This window comes from Aulonocara stuartgranti (assembly GCF_965226115.1).
Source record: "Aulonocara stuartgranti genome assembly, chromosome: 4".
NCBI lineage: Eukaryota > Metazoa > Chordata > Actinopteri > Cichliformes > Cichlidae > Aulonocara > Aulonocara stuartgranti.
Window position 1 is genome coordinate 18623976 of NC_138942.1, and position 23689 is coordinate 18647664.

The 23689-nt window shown below is 40.5% G+C and overlaps 1 protein-coding gene across 6 annotated transcripts in view; it reads right to left on the reverse strand.

Annotated features, from left to right (window-relative positions):
* LOC309705098 (voltage-dependent T-type calcium channel subunit alpha-1I-like) overlaps nt 1-23689 on the reverse strand; it is a 218399-nt gene that overhangs the window by 18335 nt on the left and 176375 nt on the right. For all 6 annotated transcript variants that reach the window (XM_082530674.1, XM_082530673.1, XM_082530675.1 and 3 more), the window contains 13 exons: nt 23489-23557; nt 21987-22165; nt 21235-21361; nt 20916-21041; nt 20706-20795; nt 20390-20582; nt 18016-18167; nt 16947-17056; nt 11852-11985; nt 10870-10940; nt 4599-4677; nt 4263-4384; nt 2355-2810 (listed from right to left, as the gene is read on the reverse strand). In XM_082530674.1, the coding sequence (XP_082386800.1) occupies nt 2355-2810; nt 4263-4384; nt 4599-4677; nt 10870-10940; nt 11852-11985; nt 16947-17056; nt 18016-18167; nt 20390-20582; nt 20706-20795; nt 20916-21041; nt 21235-21361; nt 21987-22165; nt 23489-23557 (1908 nt within the window). The remainder of the gene's footprint in view (nt 1-2354; nt 2811-4262; nt 4385-4598; nt 4678-10869; nt 10941-11851; nt 11986-16946; nt 17057-18015; nt 18168-20389; nt 20583-20705; nt 20796-20915; nt 21042-21234; nt 21362-21986; nt 22166-23488; nt 23558-23689) is intronic.

Here is a 23689-nt window from a genome sequence, read left to right on the forward strand (position 1 = left end):
AATTGACCACACCTAGTCAGGTGTGGATAAAGGAATACCTGAGGCAGAATCATGTTTACATGCTTTTTCTTTGCATGAGGTTTTAACTACAGTTTTACAGTGAGAAACTAGGTTTACCAGCAGTGCTTTTCAGCATTTCTTTGGTCCAAAATGTTTTGTTGTTGAGCTGACGGGATGGTGATAGCAACTCAGATAATCAACAGGCTACAAAGCTAAAAGAAAATCGACACCAACTGTGTCATTATGGACTAAAATCTCTGAGGAAATTTTCCAACACCTTATTGAATTGATGTCACAAAGAATTAAGGCAGTTCTGAAGGCAAAAAGGAGAGTCTGATCAGGTACTAGTAAAGTGTAACTACTCACCAGGCCAGTCTTTTTTACCCAGTTTCACCATTTGATATATTTTCTTTGTACCAGATTCAATTAAATTCAAGTTTTAAAAGATTTACAAACTATTAAATTTGTTTATTATTTTCCTTTTACACAGCATCTAAAAAGAAGGTTGTACTTCATCTGTGTCAGACCTGACGTTTGTATGTATTCAATAGTGTCTTATAGTACTATTTATATTGTTCTTGCAATAAGCGGTGACCACTCGGGTAGGGCTGCTCGATTATGGCAAAAATGATAATCACGATTATTTTCACTGAAATTGAGATCACGATTATTTGACGATATTTATTTCGTCCGCCAGAGCTTATATTATTTTTTTTTACATGCTGTAGTGCCATTTGTAGGAGCATTTCAAGTTGCTATACATCAATACAACTGTTATAGCCCATATTTTAATAATGTGTATGCATTAAGTCCATAGTAACTACATTAATTGCAAAAAAGTGCAATAAACTACAAAAAAATTGAAAATCGTTTTTGTTTTGTTTTTTTACATATATTTCTACTTGGAGAAATTTAAGAGGTTTATCCCTCAAAACTTTAAATACAATAAAGTTGCAAAAAATCGTTTACAACAACAGGAAATTTATTTTGAGTGTCTTCATAGTTTTATTTTTGGAGATACAGCAATTTTTATATACTGCAGGAAAAACAAAAAAACAATCCTATGATGCAAATTTGCAAAGAATGTGCATGTGCATCAAAATAAACTATTTCCAGCAGTGCAATTCGAGTTCTAAGGCCTACAAGTAAAAAACTACATTTTCCGCAAAAATGACGTCACTTGCGATAGTTGACGTCTTTTTCAATGTGGGAAGTGTTAAGAACAGCTGATCGGATCAGCAAAGCGTGTTTCTGGAATATTATGTTTTTGTTCCTGCAAGCGCTTTTTATGCAATTTTTGCAAAGCTATATGTGGAAGGAAACCGTGACCTAGGACAAGCTGATGGCATAAGATGTAAGTACAACTCCTCTGGTTTCATATGGAAAAAAATTTATTGTGCTAGCTTAGCAGGATTTAAAAATAGTTACACAAAACGAGCATGCTGCTCTGACCGGCTTTAAAGGTTTACCAATAACAATATATTGAATAATGACTTTAAAAAAATAATATAAAATAGTGTGCAAATACTGATAACAGTGCAAATGTTTGCAATAAAAGAAATAAATGAAAAATGTAAACTTTGCAGTGTTGCTCTGTGGTGCAGCTACGACACCATAGCAAAGTTTACACACTGTGTCTACTTGATCCACGTCTGACTCCGCGAACCCATAATGTTTCCACACCACTTAAGTTTTTTTTTTACCTCTCTTTTCAACCAACGGCAGTCACTCTCCTCTCCAAATAACTTCTGCTTAGCTTTCCGAGCTTCCCTCGGGTCCTCTTAATTGTTGTCACGCGTGTTCGAAATGCAGAGCAGTGCGCTTGATTTGCCACACGGAGCAGCGCGAGAGTAAAGCATGAGGGAGGGGCTAATAATCGGCTCAGTCATTTTTAATGATCGTTGAAAGCCCAGATCGTAATCGTGATTAAAATTCGATTAATTGAGCAGCCCTACACTCAGGTTTTAGACAGAGTGGACACTGCAGAAAGAAAGGAGCAAACATTTGGGCATCTTCTCTTTATCGCTATGAGAGACGTAGAACTATCAGAGTACTACTGCAGATTGAGAACATCAGCAAGTCTCCTTATGAGGCTCGACACTGATGCTAAAAAAACTAAAAGTCATAGATATCTCATCCTTACTTTCAGGCACAAAGACACACGCATGCTTATTCAATCAAACACACAAAAATGCCTTTCACACTCCCACCAAGCAAAAAGATCCTCATGTACTTTCTTTGTTCTCTCTCTCCCTCTCTCACACATACACACACACACACACACACACACACACACACACACACACACACACACACACACACACACACACACACACACACGCAGACAGACTCACTTGTGCTGGTGAGTACATAGTCTGGCTGGAGTCACTGGAGTTATATGGTCCCTGGTGCGCAGCAGTGACTGCGTGTCGCAGCTTTCTCACTCCTTCTCCTCTCTCTCCTCGGGCACTTCCTCTGTCTCTTCCTCCCGCTGTGCCTCCAGGCCTCGATCCAGCAACGACTAGTCCTTTATCCACCCCCCCACCCCCGCAACCGGGGGCGCCCATGCAACAGAGGGTGCCCTGGGCCAGCTCCAGCTCAATTTCTGCATCCATCTCCGCCTCCTCCTGGGCCTCCTTGTTGGAGTCGTCCAGGTGCTTCATCAGCACGGCCACCACCACGTTGATGAGCACGAACTGGGCGGTGAGCACGAAGGAGACAAAGTACATGGGCGAGATAAACTGAAGGCTTGGATTGCAGGCATAGTCCACATCAGTGCCGTGGTCTGGTGGACACTCCCGCAATGTATCCTGGTCAGACAGAGGATGAGGAGAGGTTGGTCAAGGGTAGTTTTGGGTGAAAGGGAGCAAAACAGATAAGATATCACAAATGTCACTCTTTGGTTAAGAAGCTTCTTCTTGAATATTTGGAAAGTGGCGGAGATGATGAGAAGAAGTCTCGAGTCAAAATTTAAAAGTCGTCATGTATTGATGCGAGCTCAGCCCTGAAGCAACTTAATCATTCACAACAAAAAGTAATTTTACTGCTAGAATTATCTTTCTCATGCTAACAAGGCTCTTTGTAGTCATGCCTGCTTGTATTATCTTCATACACTTGCTTCTGTGCAAAATAACAAGGGGACGATATTTTTACTTTTGTCTTTTGAAAAGTTATTAGTGGTTTTCCAGTCTGGTTAACACGCGCACAGCGGAGTTCAGGCAGAGAAGAACCAAAGTGACAAGTGTTTTCTGGAGGAAGTACACATATCTCACCCAGGCTGTGACCACACATAACAATTTTAGCCCTCTGAGCTGAAGCTGGTCTTTTCTGTCTAATTTGCTTTGACATTTACAGACCCTGTGCCCCTTCACAAAGCTCCCATCATTTCTGCATCCTTTTCCATCTTCTTTGCTTAAATATTTCCATTTTCTCCTCATCCGAGCCTCCGTTTTCAAACGCACTCTCTTCCCTGTTTTGCATTTTTGCTGTAATCCCACACCCACAGCCCCTCACCCCCTGGAGAGGAGAAAGCATAATAACTGGTCAGTTCTCTTAACCCCTTTCCTTTCCTCTCATCTTCCCTTTTATTACAGTCGGCTAGTGCCTCCTTTTTCTCCCCGCTGCACTCTCCCTCATTATTTCCTCCTCTCTATCGTCACTGCATGACTAATTACTGCTTTCCTTTCCACTAAAGCAGAGCAGGTCTAACCTCTCTCACAGCCCAGGTAGCAAGTTGATGGATAAAATGGCTAAGATTTACTCTGAGGGGCACCATCTGTGGCCCGCTGTCCTGCTTCGTGGCCCGCTATCATCCACACTGCCTGCATCGAGTGTGTGCCTAATGGTCCACACCCGACACACAACAGCATAATCTCTGATTCCCGTGCAGCCTCAGAGCGTGGAGGAGATGTGATTATTCCTGGTGGAAGTGGATGTGATTTCAGAGGAAATTGGTGGGGTTTTTTGTTGTTTTTTTTTTTTACATGTGCACGAGGCAGTCATCTCTTTCCATCAGTAGGGAAATGTGTGCTTCCTGTGCTGAGCTAACACATCTCCTTTTCATTGCTGTCATTAGAGAGAAGGCCAGGATGGTTGACAGTTTACTATTAAAGAGTCTATTTTTAAATAGTGTTTTCTCTCAATCACAGTTAAAAATATACTTGCATGTTTACCCAGTGTAGCATCAGACTGAAGCCTTTCACATGCACTCAATCTAGTAAATAAGACTGACTCAAATATATCTTCATACTATTGCCTTGTACCTTCATAATGCCATTCCAGTTGTCACCCGTTGAGACTTGAAACAATGTAAGAAAGGCCATGCCAAAGTTTTCAAAGGTAGCGTGACGACTCATACCCTCACATGGGTAATCTTCATTGCAAACTGAGAATAAGAGCGAGAAGGATCAAGAGAAGAAGAAGTTAAAAGAGGGGTGAGAGGAAAATGGCAAGCAAAATCTCTCCAATTAAGTCCATCCTGAATAGATACTGTCTGTTACTGAATCGATAGCAGTGTGACCAAACACTATCTGATTCTGAGAGCACAAAATATTTAGCTGCTATCTCAAGGCAGTCTTTAGGATGTTATATGAACTCACCTAGTTCTCCAAAAAGCTCTACTCCTAAGGCGGCGTAGATGAAAAACAGCAGCATGAAGAGCAGGCCCAGGTTACCCACCTACAACGGGCACACAGAAGGAAAAAGGTATTATTGCGTGTTTGTCATAAATTCATAAAGAGTATTTTAATATCTGCAGGAATGAAGAACTTTGTAGATGGCATTATGGTCGGGTCAGTGTCTAATGCACAAGTTACAGTCCTTTTAGTGAAAAACAAAAGCGTATTCTAAACACTAATATATGCGCATAACTAAATGCACTCACCAGACACTTTATGAAGTACAATTGTTTAACTGACTGTTATTGCAAATATCTAATCAGCCAATAACATTGCAGATTTTGAATGTGGCATGATTGGCCCGACAGACTGGGCTGAGTATTTTGAAAAACTGCTGATCTAGTGGAATTTTCCACACACAGCCAGAAAATATCCAGCGAGCTGCAGTGCACTGGGTAAAAAAGCGTTGTTGATGCCATGTCAGAGGAGATCAGGCACACAGGCAACGGTAATTCAAATAACAACTCGTTATAAGCAAGTTACACAGAAGAGCCTCTGCAAATGTACAGCATGTTAAACTTTGAAGTAGATGGGCAACAGCAACAGAAGAGCACACTGGTTCCATTGCTGTCAGCTAAGAACAGAAAACTGAGGCTACAACAGAAGATTGTAAAAACTTGGCCTGGCCTGATCAGTCTTACTTTCTTCTGCATTATTTGAATGGTAGGGTCACAATTTGTTATAAACACAATGAAATGTTTATATTGTCTATCCTGTAAAATAGTCAGATGTCTATTCATATTAATGTACAGAATTCACCTGCTTGCTGCTACTACTGCACATTTACCCAATGTATATACTATATATATGTGTAATGTTCTTCCTCTACCCCCCATTTTTGCACATGTCGAGGAGCGTGTCAGGCTACATTTCACTGTGTGTTATACTTGTATAACTATGCATGTGACAAATAAAGAACCTTGAACCTTGAAAGCATGGATCCAACCTGCCTTGTATGAACAGTTCAGGCTGGAGGTTGTGGTGTAGGAATTTTTTTTTTGTATTAACTGATCATCTTTTAAACACTACACTCGACTGGGTTATTGTTACTGACTGTGTCCATCCCTTTATGATGTACTCATTTTCTGATGGCTGCTTCCAGCAGGATAGTACATCATGCCACAAACCTCAAATAATCACCTCACTTTGGGATGTGGTGGAATGGAAGATTCACATTACTAATGGGTAGCAATTGCACAATACTGTTATGTTAATATAGACCAAACTCTTACAGGAATGCTTCCAGCACCTCGTTGAAGCCATGCATGAAGAATTAAGGCAGTTCTACTCCTTGCGAAGTGTAACTAATGAAGTGTCCCATGAGTGTTTTTCTTATGACTAGAAATAAATCGATCCCTGCTTCGTCTGCATCCATAAAATATGTTATTGCAAAGTAAAACACAAATTGATGATAATATAGTACGTGTATTATTACAGTCACACATTATGTTAATTCTAATGATTTTTGTTCCTGCTTTTGAAAAGGTCTCATACAATACAATTTCATTTTTACAAGATTTCCAGTATCTATAGGGCTTCGGAAGAAAACTCCTTTTCATTATATTTTATCATTAAACAAATCACTGAGTGATGGATATGCACGGACCTAATCCAATATTCCAACTTGTTCTGTCATGCTCCTCTCACCCTTCTTGGTTCTGTAAACAGACTTTGACACGACTAAAGCCACAATGCTGTGAATTTTTCAGCTTGGGCTTTTGGGACTTGGCTTGGATCCATGCCACGAAACAGCCTTCTGTTGCTTCACCCTAATAGTGATGATGTTGTATGGTTAAAACATTTCTAATCCTATTAAGGAGATGCAAAAGCTAGCCTCCTATTCACCGCCTTTAATGCTCTGCAAGCAGCACTGTTCCACTGAGAATGAGGGAATATTCAATGTGTGCCTCAGTACTCAGTGCACAGAGACTTTTCAAGGAAACTATACTTGTGATTTGCTGCCAGTTCAGCTGAAGAACACTGCACCAACACTACAGCGGCTAGGGCAGAATTTGTTCACAGGAAATTACACATCAGCTGTTGTGCAAGTGAACTTTATAAAGAAAATTACATTGTGGTGCTTTGCCAGGCTTTTTTTTTGGCTCTGTTTGAGGCAGGATCTTTAATGATGCCATGCTGAAGAGGAAAATAATTGTGAAAAAGAGAACTTTGATAGTAATATCTGGTTTAGTCGGAGAGCTCTCAGTAAATGGAAGCCAAGTCAAACATTTCTCATTTAGTTTAGCTGTCAATGAATTTCAGACAAGGACTTTTCCAGCAAAGAACAACAAATCTAGTGGAATACATTAAAAGTAGCTCTTTCATGCTCAGGGTTTAAATATGTTCAGGGTTTGTCTTTGTTACTATATCTCATGAAAATGATTTCAAAAAGTGTTAAAAATGATAATGACATACTATATAATACCTGATGTACTTTATCTGCTAAGCCAACAGCATTGATTAAAAGAGATTTAAAATATAGTGAAAAGTAAAAGGAAAAAAAGCAGAAGAAGGAGTTCGTTCAGGTATGCCACAAAGTCAAACTCAGCTTCAATCCCAGCAAAGGAGCTGCTCTCACAGCCAGCTCACAACAGCTGATGGATCAGCTGATAACATCCTACACAGCCAATTGATAAATCTATGATAAGGCCTGTAATTAGTTAAGTTGCTTTAGCCTGGTCACATTTGCTGTCCATTGCAAGCTCCTGCGCCGCCTCCAAACCCCAGCTCCACTTTTCACACTGTTTTTGGCTATTGCTGACTGTCAGGTGTCACTTACCACCCATCAGGGACAACTGTAGCATCAGAGAACCATGAATATACTACCAAACTTTCACATGAACTCTTTACTCTGCTGCCCTCTGGAAGGAGGCCCTGAATCAGGGGGGAAGGGGTGAAGACACCTTGTCCGACCAACGATCATAAGCTCATGTATTTCGTTCTCTTACAGAAACTTGTCTCCAAACACAAATTAGCGGTAGAGAAACTTTGAAAAGTGGAACAGAAACTTGAAGCAGAGAAAATTTTGAAATATGTTGGGTTCAGGATAAGGCAGAGCTTTTAATTTGAAGGCGACCTTTGCCCTTTTGTAGTTTGCATCACACCTTTTCAAGTTTCACTACAGCCTGCAGGGTAAAATGAGGAGTGTTTGTAGACAAGTGGTGTCTTGCATACAATCTACTGGCTACAGCAGCAACCTGCTAGTGACCAAAGCATCACCAAAGGTTTTTGGTGCAGCTCCCTCTTTGCAAATTTTACTCACTTTTAATTTCACTTGCAATCACTTGCTACCCAGTTAGGGAAACAGCCATTTTTCCCTAGCCCCTTAGACTTGCCTCACATGTAATATGAATTATATAACAGTTAAACCCTCCCAGTCCTCCTTTGGACTGAAAATAATGGAAGTAAATGCATCACAACAGAGGAACGTGTCTACACAGTTTGTATCTCTGTGTTACTCTTCCTGGATTCCTCAGCCAATCAATAATGATGAACTAACAATAAAGTTTTGCTAGTCTAGTATTAAGGCTAATCATCTGTTTGGTGAAAATTATTGACTTTAATCTATACTTACAAAATAACATGCAAACTACTTTGCTATTTCTTTAGACTATATTTTGCAAAGATGAGAAAGATGAAGCTATCTTTTATTATTTTAATGATTTAATTTGGCAGCAAACACGCATATTAACTGCTCCTTTTCAAAACTTGATTGTATTCTTAAGGGAAAGTGGCTTTCTAAATGATTTCTACAGTTTTCACAGGCATTTCTGGAGTTTTGTCAGCCATTTCCAGACAAAAAAATAAATACACATCTGGCTCGGCTTTAGCGCTAACGTGGCATAAACTGTTAGTGACAGGTTGCAGCCGTTTTGCATCAGTTAAGGAGGAAAGATTAACAGAGAACGCTTCAGGGTAAATGACTTTGTCTCACTGCCTATTTGTAAAGACAAGCCATGAAAATACATTTCTTAACATGTCACTGAGCTATTAAGCTTACACACCCTTTCAGTTTATAGATCCCTCATTACATCTCCATGTCTTGTCATGATCTATTAACGGCAGAAACCGACTGTGTAACTTGTGGAGTGCTGAAATGATGTTTTATCTCATAAATTATTATTGTAGCAGCCATCTGTCGCCATGTGCCACGGTAGCGTAATTCATATTCTGTGGCCTCCCATGGCATTATCAAGCGTTTGACTCTTCAGCTGAATTCTTAAGCCTTTGTTGAAATGTCAATAATCTCTTCAATGTCCTATGTGATGAAAAGCTGGCAGCTAGCCATTTCATTTTCACTGTGGAATATAGCGTAGTATGACCTGAGGTTAAATCTCTCACCAGGTATAATGCAGTCACTCTGACTGTTTCAATACCTCACACACACACACACACACACACACACACACACACACACACACACACACACACACACACACAGACCTCCTGGAACTGTTTAATTAGCCCTAGTTTTAATTACCTCCCTTGTTGCCCTTGGGATAGAGTGAAGGGCTCAGTGTTAATGAGAGCGGGATCAATAGAAAAGAAAGACAAGGAATCTGTTCTCCCTCACCTCTGCCTGCCCTCCTTTCAACACGCCACCTGTTTCTCTGTGCTTGCTTCATCTTAGTTTTGATGGTCAATGGATCAAACTGTCTGTATGTGTGTGTGTTTGTGTGTGTATCCTACATAAGGCACTACACGTCTTTATTTCATTCATTTATTTTTGGAAAACCTGTTGGTCTGGACCATTTGTTCTGAAAACTTTTTCTGTCATGCCCCACTTTTCAAAGCTGAAAAACGATCCATAGCCCACACCCCATTATTTTATCATTAACAATTAAAAGGATTCATGTTGAATTTGAAGAGACTCAAGGTTAGAACAATAGCATCTGCACACTAACGGTTTATTTTCCCTCCTATCCATAAATTATGTTAATTTAACTTAGCTTCACTCCGTACATTTCCCCTGGTGCTCCCCAAAACACCTGCAGTAGCTCCACGCCCCTCCAGTGGTGCCTGCCCCACAGTTTGAGAACCACTATTTAAAACACAATGACTAAAAGGAGACAAAGGCCTGCAAATTTTGTGGGTATTTATTTTCTTTCCTGTAAGGTACAAAGAAAAGATAATCGTTACCAAATTTATAATACGATAAAAAAAGGTATAGTTGAATAATAGAACATCCATCTGTTGAATATTAAATAAAGAAGTAAAAAAAAGATGTAAAAAGGCAAAATTTACCCACTACAAAATACGACCTGTACCGTGAAAAGCACAGCATATTTACGACGTTAGACGAGAAATATTATTTCCTAGTGTCCTGTAAAAACCTGACTTTTTGTGCTTGTTATTCTAGTGTCCCTACCTTTAAGTACTTGTAGTTAAATATAATTACATTAGAATTTCAAATAAAATATATTAAAATTCCATTTAATTTGAGGGGAATTATGCCCTTACTGTGGACCATATTATAAAGTTACTGAAATGTGAGAGTGGCCTCTATCTTCTCATTTAATTTTCCAGAATTCTGAAATTATTGTTTCACTTTTTGCTGGAAAAATTCTGACAGTTTTGATGGAGTTAAAAAGTAATGCTCCAAAAAATGACACCAGCATACACCAAGAACATTAACCAATAAGTGTTGAGACACTGGGGGAGATGGCATGCAAACAGAAACATCATACATACTTTCTACAACATGTTTGATGTGCCGTTTCACACTTCATGTTCTAATGAGTACAGTTATTCTAGAAAAAACAAACAGAAATAGACAGGCAGCTGAATATTAGGTGCCCTGGAACAGTGAGAGACGGCCTGGGCACTGTTTGACTCTGTGGACAATTCGCCACTAAATGAACTAAAGACTAGTTTACAAGCTGTTTCTAACACACTGCGGTCTCAGTGGGAATCTGGGAACTCTCCGTGGTGCTGAAAGTGAAAACAAGCAAAAACCTGCCTGTGTGTATATGTACGCAGATGCATATGTGTGTTCCAGGCTCCCAGTGTGTGTGGTAAATGAGTCATCCATTAGAGTTGCCTACAGGCCAACAAAGAAAGGGAAGAGGGGCTAGTACCCCCCTTGGCTATTGATTGAGACTGGCCAACTTTCTCTTGGGGGACTGTGGAGTGAGTGTGTGTGCGTGCGTGTGTGTGTCTGAGCAGAGGAAGAAAAAGACTAAGTGTTTTTTACCTGAGGCAGGGCTTGGACTACTGTATCCAACAGGGCTCTCATTCCTGTTGCCATTTTCAGCAGCTTCAGCACTGAGAGAGACAGAGAGAGGTGGGAATTTAGAAGGAAGTCCCTCAGGTTCAATTACATGCTACATGTACATAGAATGGGAAACAGTGATCTGTGGAAACATCAGTTCATGATTTTGCCTTGTAAAACGAAAGCATTCACGTCAAGCCTTTTCCTGCATATTAACAAAGGAAAATCTCTGGGAGTGTGGTAACAACATTTCTACTTGTATTTCCTTTAAAGTTGGGTTTAATTTAATCAAGCTTAAATTCATTTTTGTTTATCAAATGTCCAAAAATCCATAAACTTCTGTTAACTTAAGTAAGAAATCCTTTTAATACGACAGAATATTAGGGCCACATTAAGAAAAAATAGAAGATTTATATCAATTTTTTCATTAATATTGTTCATTTTGAGAATAAAGCGAAAATTTCAAGATTAAATCCAGGGTGAGTCAGTGAAACACTTTGATCAGCTTTCTTGTAATACAACACGTTCCCTCTGTACTGCACGAGGGTGTAACCATCGATGTCCTTGCATCGGTCCACTGCCAGTTTTTTCCTTTGTGTGGGTTTTTCTTCTGACCAGTTATAGCTTTCTCCACCATCTCGTCCTCTGTCCTAATGCTTAACAATTATCACCAAACTGTGTTCATGTGCTAAAAGGGAAATCATTTCTGAAGTACAATTTCACTAACTCATCTAGACAATTTTGTAGAGGGTAGAACAGCTGGGTCACTTGTTCGCCTTGAAACAACAACTTTAATCTCCACATTTTGACTTTTTTTCCTTAAAATTTAGAGTTTAATCGTAACATTTTGAACCAGTATGTGAGCTGAAATGGTTATATCAAAATATAACTGTAACCCCCCCCCCCCCCCAAAAAAAACCAAAAAACCAAAAAACATGTATGTGATTATTCACAGCATATTTACCTCTTGCTATCCTCAGTACTCTCATGATCCTGATGATGGTGGGGTTGATAGGCAGAGCAGCACTGATCTCAATTTCTTCCAGCGTGATGCCCATCAGTGACAGGAGCACTATGGCCAGATCCAACTGGTTCCACCTAGTACAAGTTCACACGTTCACTCTCATGTGGTGGAGTAAAAAAAAAAAGCATTGCACTAAACTCGAAATATAGAGAGTGACTACAAAACACAGACGCTCTGGTTCACTGGGGGAGTAAATAAGTCACACTTGTTAAAACTGCTGCAGACTCAAATAGGCTGTTCACCAAGTTCTGAGCTTTATTCTTTAAGGAGGCATCTACACATTAATCTCCTTTGAGATTTACACATTGCTGACATTGATGCTACAGTTCCTCAGACCCAAGAGTCCTTAAAGACATCATCTTGTCAGACAATTTAATTTTAAGGCTTGAGGACAGATGGGAAACAGATGGTGCCAACAATTTGAAGAAAACCATTGCCAGCGCAACATCTGACTTAAAGGTGCGGTACGTCGTTCTAATCCAATACACTTTTTGTCAAATTCAACTAATATTTCCTCTGGGTCTGCTCGTTGTTGTTGGTGGTGTGTGTGTGTGCACTAAAAAAGTGTTTGCACACAGTCCTGGTTCTGCAAATTGGGAAAAAAGTAAATCCCACGGATCAAACCACACAGCAAAACAACAAATCTATGAATTTAGTGAGTAGACATTTGGGAGGAGATTGTTTTTTAGAATGTCTCCCTTAAATTTAAAGGCATTTTATTTATTCTGATGAAACTGCACCACATTTGCAAGGCTTCCAACTTTTCAAGTCCAAAAACAGCCCCCGCGCTTCCAACAGACTGTCCAACCAAATGTGGGCAACAACTGATTGAATTTGTTTAGGTTCAGGACTGTGTGAGTGTTTATGAGAGACGGTAAATACAATGTAAGATCACAGCGAGGCACCCAGCGCGGTGAAACATTTAGATTGGAAATCTGGAAAACAAGACGGCAACAACTTGTGAAAAGGTTTAATTAAAGTTGCGCTTTGCTTTTCTGTTATCGACACTGTTAAGCTCAGATTTCTCTAATGAAGCACGCTCCACTTAACTACCCGTGTCTTCAACTGTAAGACCTTGTCATGTGCCGTGCGTTTTACCTGCTACTCCACTGACCCAATTCTAAAGCTGGCTCGAGAGTCACCCCAGCGTATACCGTAAATCACACTATGCACAATGAGTGCTCGCGGCTGTTGCTGACACTACATAAAAAGAGACAAATTGCCAGCTGATCATTGCGTGATAAATTCTCTCTATATCCGCCCATCTCTTTCTCATTTCATCATTCATTTGTCCCCTCCATTTTTTTGTCTTTGATCACTGCAGCTTCCATCTTCTATATATTATCTGTCTTTTTTCTGCATCTCTCTCTCTCCGTCTTCCACCTTATCTCTTTTACAAACCATTTTTTTTGCTATTCTTTTCCCGCTGTCTGGTCTCTCTTCGGTAACTGAAATAGGTCAATGACATTAAACTACCATCAGTATAATATGAGCTCCCAAATCTGGTTCTGCCTAAATTAGTCACTGCATAGCTCTCAAAAGACATGAGTGTCATCATTGTGCAGTAACAGATGAGGCTGTAAATAGAGAAGCGCTGAGCTGATTTTCCTATAAAAGTCAAACAAAGGTGAGTACAGTAAGATGGAGAGATTTTCAGTGTATTCATTTCACATCCACACAATTGACAGGCACATTTCATTTGGTGGTGAGATTGTTCTTTTACAGCTTCATATTTTTATGGATTATACCACATTAGCTTTACTTGGTTCATACACTGAACAAAAATATAAACGCAACACTTTTGTTTTTGCTCCCATTCCCCATGGGATGGACGTAGAGACCTAAAATTCATTCCAGATACACAATATAACCATCCCTCCCAAACAGTGGTCACAAATCAGTCCAAATGTGTGGTAGTGGGCACATCTGCTATATTGAGATAATCCATCCCACCTCACAGGTGTGCCACATCAGGATGCTGATCTGACATCATGAGTAGTGCACAGGTGTACCTCAGACTGCCCACAACAAAAGGCCACCCTGGAATGTGCAGTTTTTTGCGCTATTGGGGGTCTGGGGACCCAGAACCGGTCAGTATCTGGTGTGACCACCATTTGCCTCATGCAGTGCAACACATCGTCGCATGGAGTCTATCAGATTGTCAATTGTGGCCTGTGGAATGTTGGTCCACTCCACTTCAATGGCTGTGCGAGGTCGTTGGATATTCGTGGGAACTGGTACACGCTGTCGTATACGCCGGTCAAGCACATCCCGAACATGCTCAATGGGTGACATGTCCGGTGAGTATGCTGGCCATGCAAGAACTGGGACATTCTCAGCTGCCATCTGCCCTGAACAATGTGAACCATGATTCATCCGTGAAGCGCACACCTCTCCAACGTGCCAGACGCCATCGAATGTGAGCATTTGCCCACACAAGTCTGTTACGGCGACGAGCTGGAGTCAGGTCAAGACCCCGATGAGGACGACGGGCATGCAGTTGAGCGTCCCTGAGATGGTTTCTGACAGTTTGTGCAGAAATTGTTTGGTTGTGCAAACCAATTGTTCCAGCAGCTGTCTGGGTGGCTGGTCTCAGACGATCTTGGAGGTGAACCTGCTGGATGTGGAGGTCCTGGGCTGGTGTGGTTACACGAGGTCTGCGGTTGTGAGGCCGGTTGGATGTGCTGCCATATTCTCTGAAACGCCTGTGGAGACGGCTTATGGTTGAGAAATGAACATTCAATGCACGGGCGACAGATCTGGTTGACATTCCTGCAGTCAGCATGCCAATTGCACGCTCCCTCATTGCTTGTGGCATCTGTGGCATTTTGCTGTGAGACAAAACTGCATATTCCAGGGTGGCCTTTTGTTGTGGGCAGTCTGAGGTACACCTGTGCACTACTCATGATGTCAGATCAGCATCCTGATGTGGCACACCTGTGAGGTGGGATGGATTATCTCAATATAGCAGATGTGCCCACTACCACACATTTGGACTGATTTGTGACCACTGTTTGGGAGGGATGGTAATATTGTGTATCTGGAATGAATTTTAGGTCTCTATGTCCATCCCATGGGGAATGGGAGCAAAAACAAAAGTGTTGCGTTTATATTTTTGTTCAGTGTAGTTTAAAATGATCCCTTTTTATCTTACATTTAGTTTTTCTCCTGCCCTCGGTTCATTCTTTCCTTGTTATTTTAGCTTCTCCCCCTTTAAGGACCACTTAACTGATTGGCTGCCATTTGTCAACAGAAGATCATATTAAATATGAGCATTTGTGAGCAACTGTACTTAAAATTGATCTCCAGTATTTTACCTGCAGTACTGGTAGTGTCCCAGTGTGTTGCAGTGTGTTTGAAACCATGTCATGCTGAAAAATGAAGCTGATGCCAGTCAGATGCTTTCTAGATGGTATTGCATGGTGGTTTAAAATCACACACTACTTTTTGTGTTCATAATTTCATTAATTTTGATGAGATTCTTCAGTACTACTCGTTCAAATGCAGCTCCAATCCCTGACAGAGCCCCTACCGTGTTTAAGGGATGGCTTTAGGCTCTCACTGTTGTACCTCTCCTGTCCTGACCTCCAAAAACCAAACCAAAAGTGTCACATTTGGATTCATCACTCCATCAGACCTGTTACAACTGAATTCCAGTCCAAATCTTGTGCAATCTGCCATACCTCAGCCTTTTCTCCCCGTTTCCCTTCCCAAAGAAGGCTTCTTGACTGCCAGGCTTCCACTGAGAGCATTTCTGATGAAGCTTCAGTGAACAGTAGATGGATCGGCTGAAGGGCTAGATGCATCTCTTGTGTCCTGTGTCAGGTCTTTGGTGGTCTTTTTCCCTATTTCTTTGACTTGAATTTCATGACTTTCAGACACTGTTCTGCTGCTGATAGTGTTTTTAAGGACACACTGCACACTACGCCAAAATATCCCACAAAATACGTCCTTTTTCAGTTAATAGCTCTTTGCGGTGCAAAACTACAAGTTCATTCCAGTCAAATTGTGTTGTCTTTTTTAATTTTTGTAAATTCAACTAAAGAAATGGGAGCAGATTACATGCTTATATGATAGGCTTCTATAGCCTATCAAGTCCACTAAAGACACAATCTAAAATCAGTTCTTTGCTATATGTGAGGGCTGGCTCAAGACATTTGCATAGTACTGTAATTATTATATTATTATGCACCTTAAAATAAGCCTTTTAACTGTAAGCAATTTAAGGTTTATATTTGCACAGTATAGCTTGATGGAATAAGGGCATGACAGAGGGCTTAAAAGAAACAAAGTAGGAAAAACAAACCTCTTTATTATTTAAAGCTTTCTTAACTTCCAGCTAAGCAGACTGAGGTACTATGCTCTTTATACTACTTAAGACATTATAGACAGAACCCACAATGTGTGCTAAGTGTCATATTTGTAGTGCTTATTATTTAGTAGACTTGACAACAGAACGTTTAACGGCAGCGCAAATATTTCAGCACATTCATAATCCTAGATGCCGTCAAAGCTGCTATTCCACTTATAATGATCAAAGCAAACGGCAGATTTATTTAGCCATTACACTTTGAACCAAATAACTGTTTATTGTAGCACTATTTATATTATATGTTAACTTGAGAGATTATAGCATGTGCCAAAAGCCCTAATAGTCGACTTAGTGGGGTTTTTTTCTGTTGCTTTTTTTCTTTTTATCATCATATATGTGATAAGTGGTTTAGCTGAACAGACAGTGACACAGGATGACATTGTAATTTTTGACTGATATAAATGTCCACATCTAATCCAAAGGCTGCTTAAGGTTAGACACTGTGGGGCCATAAGAAAAGCTGTCTGTCATTCAGAAACAGATTAATCCATCTCTGGACAGCAGATTTAACAAATCCACAGTGGAAGCATGAGATCTGCTGTGCTGCCAAGCTTTTTGCTATTCAAACACGCTGCTACAAATAAGCACTATTACACTTAGACAGGAAGATGGTTTCAAGCAGTATCACGTCTTGATCACAAAAAGTAGAAACAGGCACTGTACCTGTCTTTGAAGAAGCGACGGACGCCGAAGGCAATGAGTTTGAGCACTGCTTCCAGCACAAACATGGAGGTGAAGAAGTAGTTGCAGTATTTCAGGGCAAGATCCAAAGACTGCAAAGAGAGAGTAAAAAAGGGGCATGTGTGTGTGTGTGTGTGTATAAATAATGGGGTAGAGTGAGTTAACAGTTGCATCAGCAAATTGGAATTTGTCCAACTGTGTGTATCGTAAAATCAAACAAGCCAGAGGCCAAAGGAGAGCATGCTCCATTCATGGCACTAGAAACACACCACGCATTATGTCCTCTAAAGATATAAAATAGTATTTAAATATTCCAAATGCAAACATGCTTTATTTATTTTTTTACATCCAATCCAGCTTCCAGTCACTGAAGAGGCTATTTTCTCCCTTTATAAATAGAGCTGTGTTTTCTAACAAGTGGGAGGCTCCCAAATGTCAGGACCAACAGCTGACAAACACAGCCGAGACCTGTGATATTTATCTGATGCTCGGTCAGTTTGAGAAAGCTCACTCCATTTTAAAGGTCAAATGGGCATCTTATCTCAAGGATAATCACTTTTCTCTCCCTTACAAAAGCGCTGACAGGCTTGTAAACCTCCATGTGCCACACAGATACTGTACCGGTAACAGCACTCTGACAGCAGCCCCTTGTCAAATCAGCAGTGCAATCACAGCTCCTTTGTACGGACTCCATATACTCACAATACATGCTATGGAGCCTGGAATACAGTTTTCTGATGCTTTGACTAGTCTGTGGAATTTAAGATGCTGCTGTTTGGAGAAGGGAAGAAGAGCGTGAGGCTGAAAGCTGTGGCGTGATGCAGAAAAGAAATTAGGAAGATATGACAGGCATTAATACTCAGCATAAAAAGCCTGCATACGTTCTTTCTAGTAAGATGCAGCTTGCAGAAATTTCTGTATTTCTGCTTATATGAAAAGCACACGTAAGCTGAAAACACCTGACTTGCATGACATACATAGCTATTCAATTAAATTAGCTATATGCACAACCAGCGTGCACTTTTCCACACACAAGTAAACTTCTGCTTACATGAGGTTGATTGTAGTGCTCTAAGGACATGGTGATGACGTTGATGCAGATGATGAAGGTGATGATGAGGTCCAGGTAGTGATTTGTGCACAGTGTGTGGATCATCAGTCGCATGTTGCCATAGCTGGCATAGTAGGGCAGCTTCTGTGCCTCTGTTAAAAAAAAAAAACGGGGGTGAAGACGCTACAATAATAGAGAGATAACATAGAAACCCCCCCAAATCATGTGACCCCACTATGAAAAAGTCCAGTCAAGCTTTTCTTTGTTTCTTGGACATTATTAGAGTAGATTTGTAGGAATGAAGTTTCAAAATACAACCCTAGATCCAAAGGAGTTGGGAGGCTGTGAAAAACATAAATAAAATCTGAATTAAATGATTAATAAAGCCTCATTTTATTTTTAACAGAACTAAAAAGGCCATTTTAAATTTGATGGCAGTGACACATCTGCAAAAAGTTGTAATAGGGCCACGTTTACCACTCTGTAGCATCCACCCTGTGTTTAACAATGTTTAAAAGCTGGGTTCTGGCTACTATCTGGCTATTATTCTATTCTATATTTTTGTTTCATAATACAACAAATTTCCAGATGCACAAGCTGCCAGTTCCATAGGCACTAATGAACCCCCATACCATCAGAGGCTTCTGACCTGAGCCAGCTCCCTTTCCTCTTTAGTCCAGCGGATGTGGCATCCATGTTATCCAAAAAGATTTTAAACTTTCAGTTCATCTCACCAAAGAACAATTTTCCACTTTACCTCAGGCCATTTTAAATGAGCTTTGGCCCAAAGGAGACGACGACACTTCTGGATCATGTTCACATATGGCTTTCTCTTTACACAATGAGCTTTTTAACCTGCATTTGTGGATGGCACAGAGCAACTATGTTCACAGACTGGGATTTATATAAGAGTTCCTGAACCTATCCAGTGATTTTCATGACAAACTAATGCCTGTTTTTAATGCAGTGCTGCCTGAGGATTGCAGATATCCACTATTGAGTTTCGGCCTCATCCCTTGCACACAGAGATTTCTCCAGATTTTTGATCATATTATGAACTGTACTGTATACATTGATATATTCCATAATTTTACATTGAGAAGAATTATTCCGAAACCATTCCACAAATTGCAGATACAGTTTTTTTGTAGATTGAATACTCAATAACTCTTCCTCTCTAATGTGCTCTTTTATATCCAGTCCAGTCCTGCTGTCAGTTAACCTGTTTAGCTGTAGGGTCTGCACTCGCAGGCCCCGCTAGTTCAGAGACTTATCCCCATGAACGAAGCAAGACGATCAGAGCTCAGTCCATTCAACTTGCAAGGGAAGCCGGTCGGATCAGGATCTTTGAGCTACGAGCTCCTCACCTGATCCCAGATAAACATTCCTTACTAAATAAGGAACCCAGAATATTGCATAGAATGTGCCTGCAGTTAAAGGCAAGGTTTACAAATTTTAAGCACAACAGTGACAACTTTTAACACAATCATTCTAACAGTTTCTTTTGAGCACAACTTACTTTTCAAGTCACTGGTTGTCCCAACATGTTGCTACCATTAATTCATAATGAACTAATGTTTTTCATGAATTAGTAAAACGTCTGAGTTTAAACAGGTGTTTTCTGTGTTTTATTTTAAATAAAATATGGATTCATAAGATTTGCAAATCACTCTGTTTTTATTTATATCTTACACAGCTCCTCAACTGTTAGAGGAATCAGGTGTGTAATTTCTAATATAATCTATTGTTCTGCAGTTTACATCTGTCCAGCCTTGGTGCAGGCTCTCACGTCATCCAGCGTCTGAAACAAAGTGATTTAGCGACGCTCCTTTTCAGGTCACCCTCACTTTAAGCTCTCTTTGATTTAAGTTACAGAACTGGTTGTTTAATCAGACGTTCCTTAAAAAGCATAATTTCAGTGGCTTGATCGCTGTAAAATCAGAAAAAAGAGGAACTGGAGCAATGTTAAAAAACATAATACTTGCCGTTTATGTTTTTATTATCAATCCGCCTCAATTTCCATCTCTCTGTTTTTATAGCACAATTTTTCATCAGTGATGATCTCAGCTTAGGAAAATGGGTCTCGCAATGTGTCATAATGACAATAGAGCTAAAATGAGATAATAAAGTTCTTCTTTTCAAGCCCTTTGTGCATTATATTACTCTGTCTTGTTATTTTCTGGTAATTGTCATAGTTTTCCATTTGATTTTACCCATTTTTGCTTTCTAAATGTCTGTCTGCTTCTGACTTCCCTTTCAATCCCTGCTCTTTCCCCCTTCAACCACTTTTGCGTTCTGCCTTTTTTTAAAATCCTCTTCTAGCTTTTAGCCTTTTTATTCTCGATCTCCATTTCCTGTCTAACTTCCATCTTACTCCTCCTCTTCTTCTCCATGCGCCGCTGACGTTTCTCCTCACGCCTCTTGGCTTCCTCCACCTCCTGGTGTTGACGGCACTTGTGGAAGTTCTCCACCACCACGCCAACAAACATGTTGAGGACAAAAAAGCTAACGATGAGAAGGAAGGAGATGAAATACAGCAACATCCACGGGTTGTTGTTGGTTATCGGCTGGGGTTGGAGATGTGGAAGTATTATGTTGTGATGGGAAAGGAGACAAAAAGAGAGTTACTGAGATTAAAAAAAATAAAAGGTTGTTTCCTCAAAAAATCATAAAAGCTTATATTCAGGTACCTGCTGGTCCACACCCACGGCGTCCAAACCGTGGTACATGATATTGACCCAGCCGTCTTTGGAGGCGAGTACAAACAGAGACATCAGAGCCTAGACAATACAGGGATGTGAACAAAAAACACTGTTATCCTTACCTCACCCCGACAACTACACACTTTTCTATTGTGTACTGTAAAACATGTAAGTGCAGGAACCGCACGTGGTACTCACCTGTCCCAGGTTGTCAAAGTTGTACTTATGGTGGACCCATTTATAGTTGGCTTGCACACAATCAGACTTGTTGGTGATGTTTTTGACATCAGGACCCAAGCAGTAGAAGAACTTGCCTTTAAAGAGCTGTCAGTTCAAGGACAAAGAAACCAAGATTTGGAGCTCTGTACTTATATATAAAACAGAGAAATACTCCTTAGAGAGACTGGACCTCTTTAAGGAGCTTAAAGCGTAAAATAATAAACTGATAAAACCTCACACCAGCTCGAAATGTTGTGCAGTGAGGGAAGAAGTAGTAGTTGAAGACAGCTGTTCCTACCTGGACCCCGAGGATACCAAAGATGATGAAGAATGCGCAGCAGATGAGGACAATGTTGCCAATGGGTTTGAGGGAGGTGATGAGAGTTTCCACCACCAGCTTCAGGCCTGGGGCTCTGCTAATCACTCTGAAGAAAGGAGAGGGGTAAATGGATGAAAAAAAAACATACATCAATGAAGTCCAGTGTGAGGTCTTTTTTTAAACCACAATACTGTCAGATACAAAGACTGAACCGTTCTTGCAATTCATTTTTGTCCTGTGCATCAAGACCTTTACGCCTACATGAACTTTCTTTTCAAAATGACGGGAACTGAAATCAGATTTTTTTTAAAAGCTTGATTTTCAGAAACTATTTGTTTAGGGTATGTTTTAGTGTTTGGACATGTTTCCTTCATCTTTACCTCAAATCCACGCAAACATGGAAACAATATCGTTACATCACAGCTTTGTGTGATCAAACAAGACCCGATGTCCTCTACAAGTGACAGAAGCTCAAAACACTGCAGGAAACATATCTGTGGGACAAAATAATCTCTACACTGGATTTTTAGATTGTTGATTACTAATTAGCCATTTTCAGTTAAAACCTTAAAGAACAACATTTTCACAGGTTTGTAAAAACTGTATGGACAGCAAAGATTGACAGGAAACATGATGATGATCATGCCTGACTTTCAGGAGATCAGGAAAAAAGATACAATAAAAACACAATGATAATAAAAAGAAAGAAAAATGCATGGCTTGCTGCCAACCTGAGAGGACGCAGTGTCCTGAGCAGCCGGAGAACTCTGAGCACACCCAGGATCTTGGCCCCTCCCGCCATGGACACGACAATGTCAATCAATGACACAAAAACCAGGAAACCATCCAGAATGTTCCAGCTGCTCCGCAGATAAGCCTGTTCTCCCACATACAGACCCATGGAAACCACCTGGAGATGAGAAAGCAGACATGAAGCGCCACATTACAAACTGGTAATATCCACCGGTCTAGTGCATAACACCCAAAAGACCAGTTCCCTTCTTACTGACTCGTGAATAAATATTAGCGTATATCATATTAGCATATGATGGGATTTAACATGTCTGTGAGTTTAAATGTTACGAGTGGTTATTGTACAGGCACATAATCACAGATGGATGCTGTTTTGGTAAGCAGCAGTGGGAGCATTATGTCTGCTTCGTCAAAAAATCTGCAACTGATATTTGAAGCCGTTTGCTGAGTGTTTGCTAAAGCTTCAGAGGGACCGTGGGGGTTATTGTGCAAACATCAAGATGGCTGAAAGATCAGTGCCTGGCACACATCTTAGCTCTGAATGCCAAAATGTTAACAGCCTTCGATAATGAAAGTGTCAATTAATTTATAACGAGTGTGCTATAGAGTTTGCTATTCTAATTATGCAATAGGACTGGTATTTACTCTATGAACAGTTTCTGTGTGAAATTATATCTTTGAAATCTTTCAAAATTAATGAATATATTATGTAATAATGCATCTGAAGAAACCTCAGACATGCTGACCAACCCTGCAGTGTTGTTCATTTATGTAGCTGCATTTTGCATACATCGTTAAACTACATGGCGGAGTCCTATAGGGACATTAAAGTTACACAAACAAACACCACCGGCACACAATGTGTAAGCCACACAAAAGTCCAGACAGACAGAGACATGAAGGGAGACATGTACGGCTCAGCCAGGGGGCTGACAAGGCTGTAGCTCCTCGACGTGCGGTGGTTGGTTAATAATTGATTGTGGGAGTGCATAATTGATGGCCCACTTGTGCCAGAGTCTTTCTCAGAGAATACAGACTCTGTGGTGGAGGGAGGAAGAGAAAATTAAAGAGGGAAAGAATGAGGAGACAAAAATATTTGAGAGTCAGGGAAAAAAAAAATAGGTGAGAACAGAAGGAGTCTCAGGAAGTGGAAAAAACAAACAGACTTAAAAAAAGAGGACCACTTAATATAGAAGTGGACTGGAGGAGGGACAGAGTGTGGGGGAGTGCTGAAGATGGACTGCTTCCATAGGAGTAGACTAGTCCCTAATTAATGACATTGCTTAATTGCTCTATTCTCCATAGGAACGGGGGAATTACTGAGAAAGGAGGGAGGAGAAGAGGATGGGCCGTGGGTCACTAAGGCAAAGGCAATTCAGAGCGAGAGACAACCCTGAACACATGGGAGGAAACACAGAGAAACGACGCCTCTGCGCCGCCTGCATTGGCAGTAATAGAGAGACAGGTTGTAAAACGTTACCTTGAGTGTCATCTCGCCCACAAAGATGGCAGTAAAGATGTAGTTGGAGATAGTAAGAAACACTCTTTCCTGGACAGAAATAGGAGCGGGGGGAGAGAGCGGGAGAGAGGGTTGACAGTCAGAAAGTGAAGATGGGCCAATTAGGAGTAGTAAAAACAGCACTTACTGCACCTTATAGATCATAAAAGTGAATTCATCCTC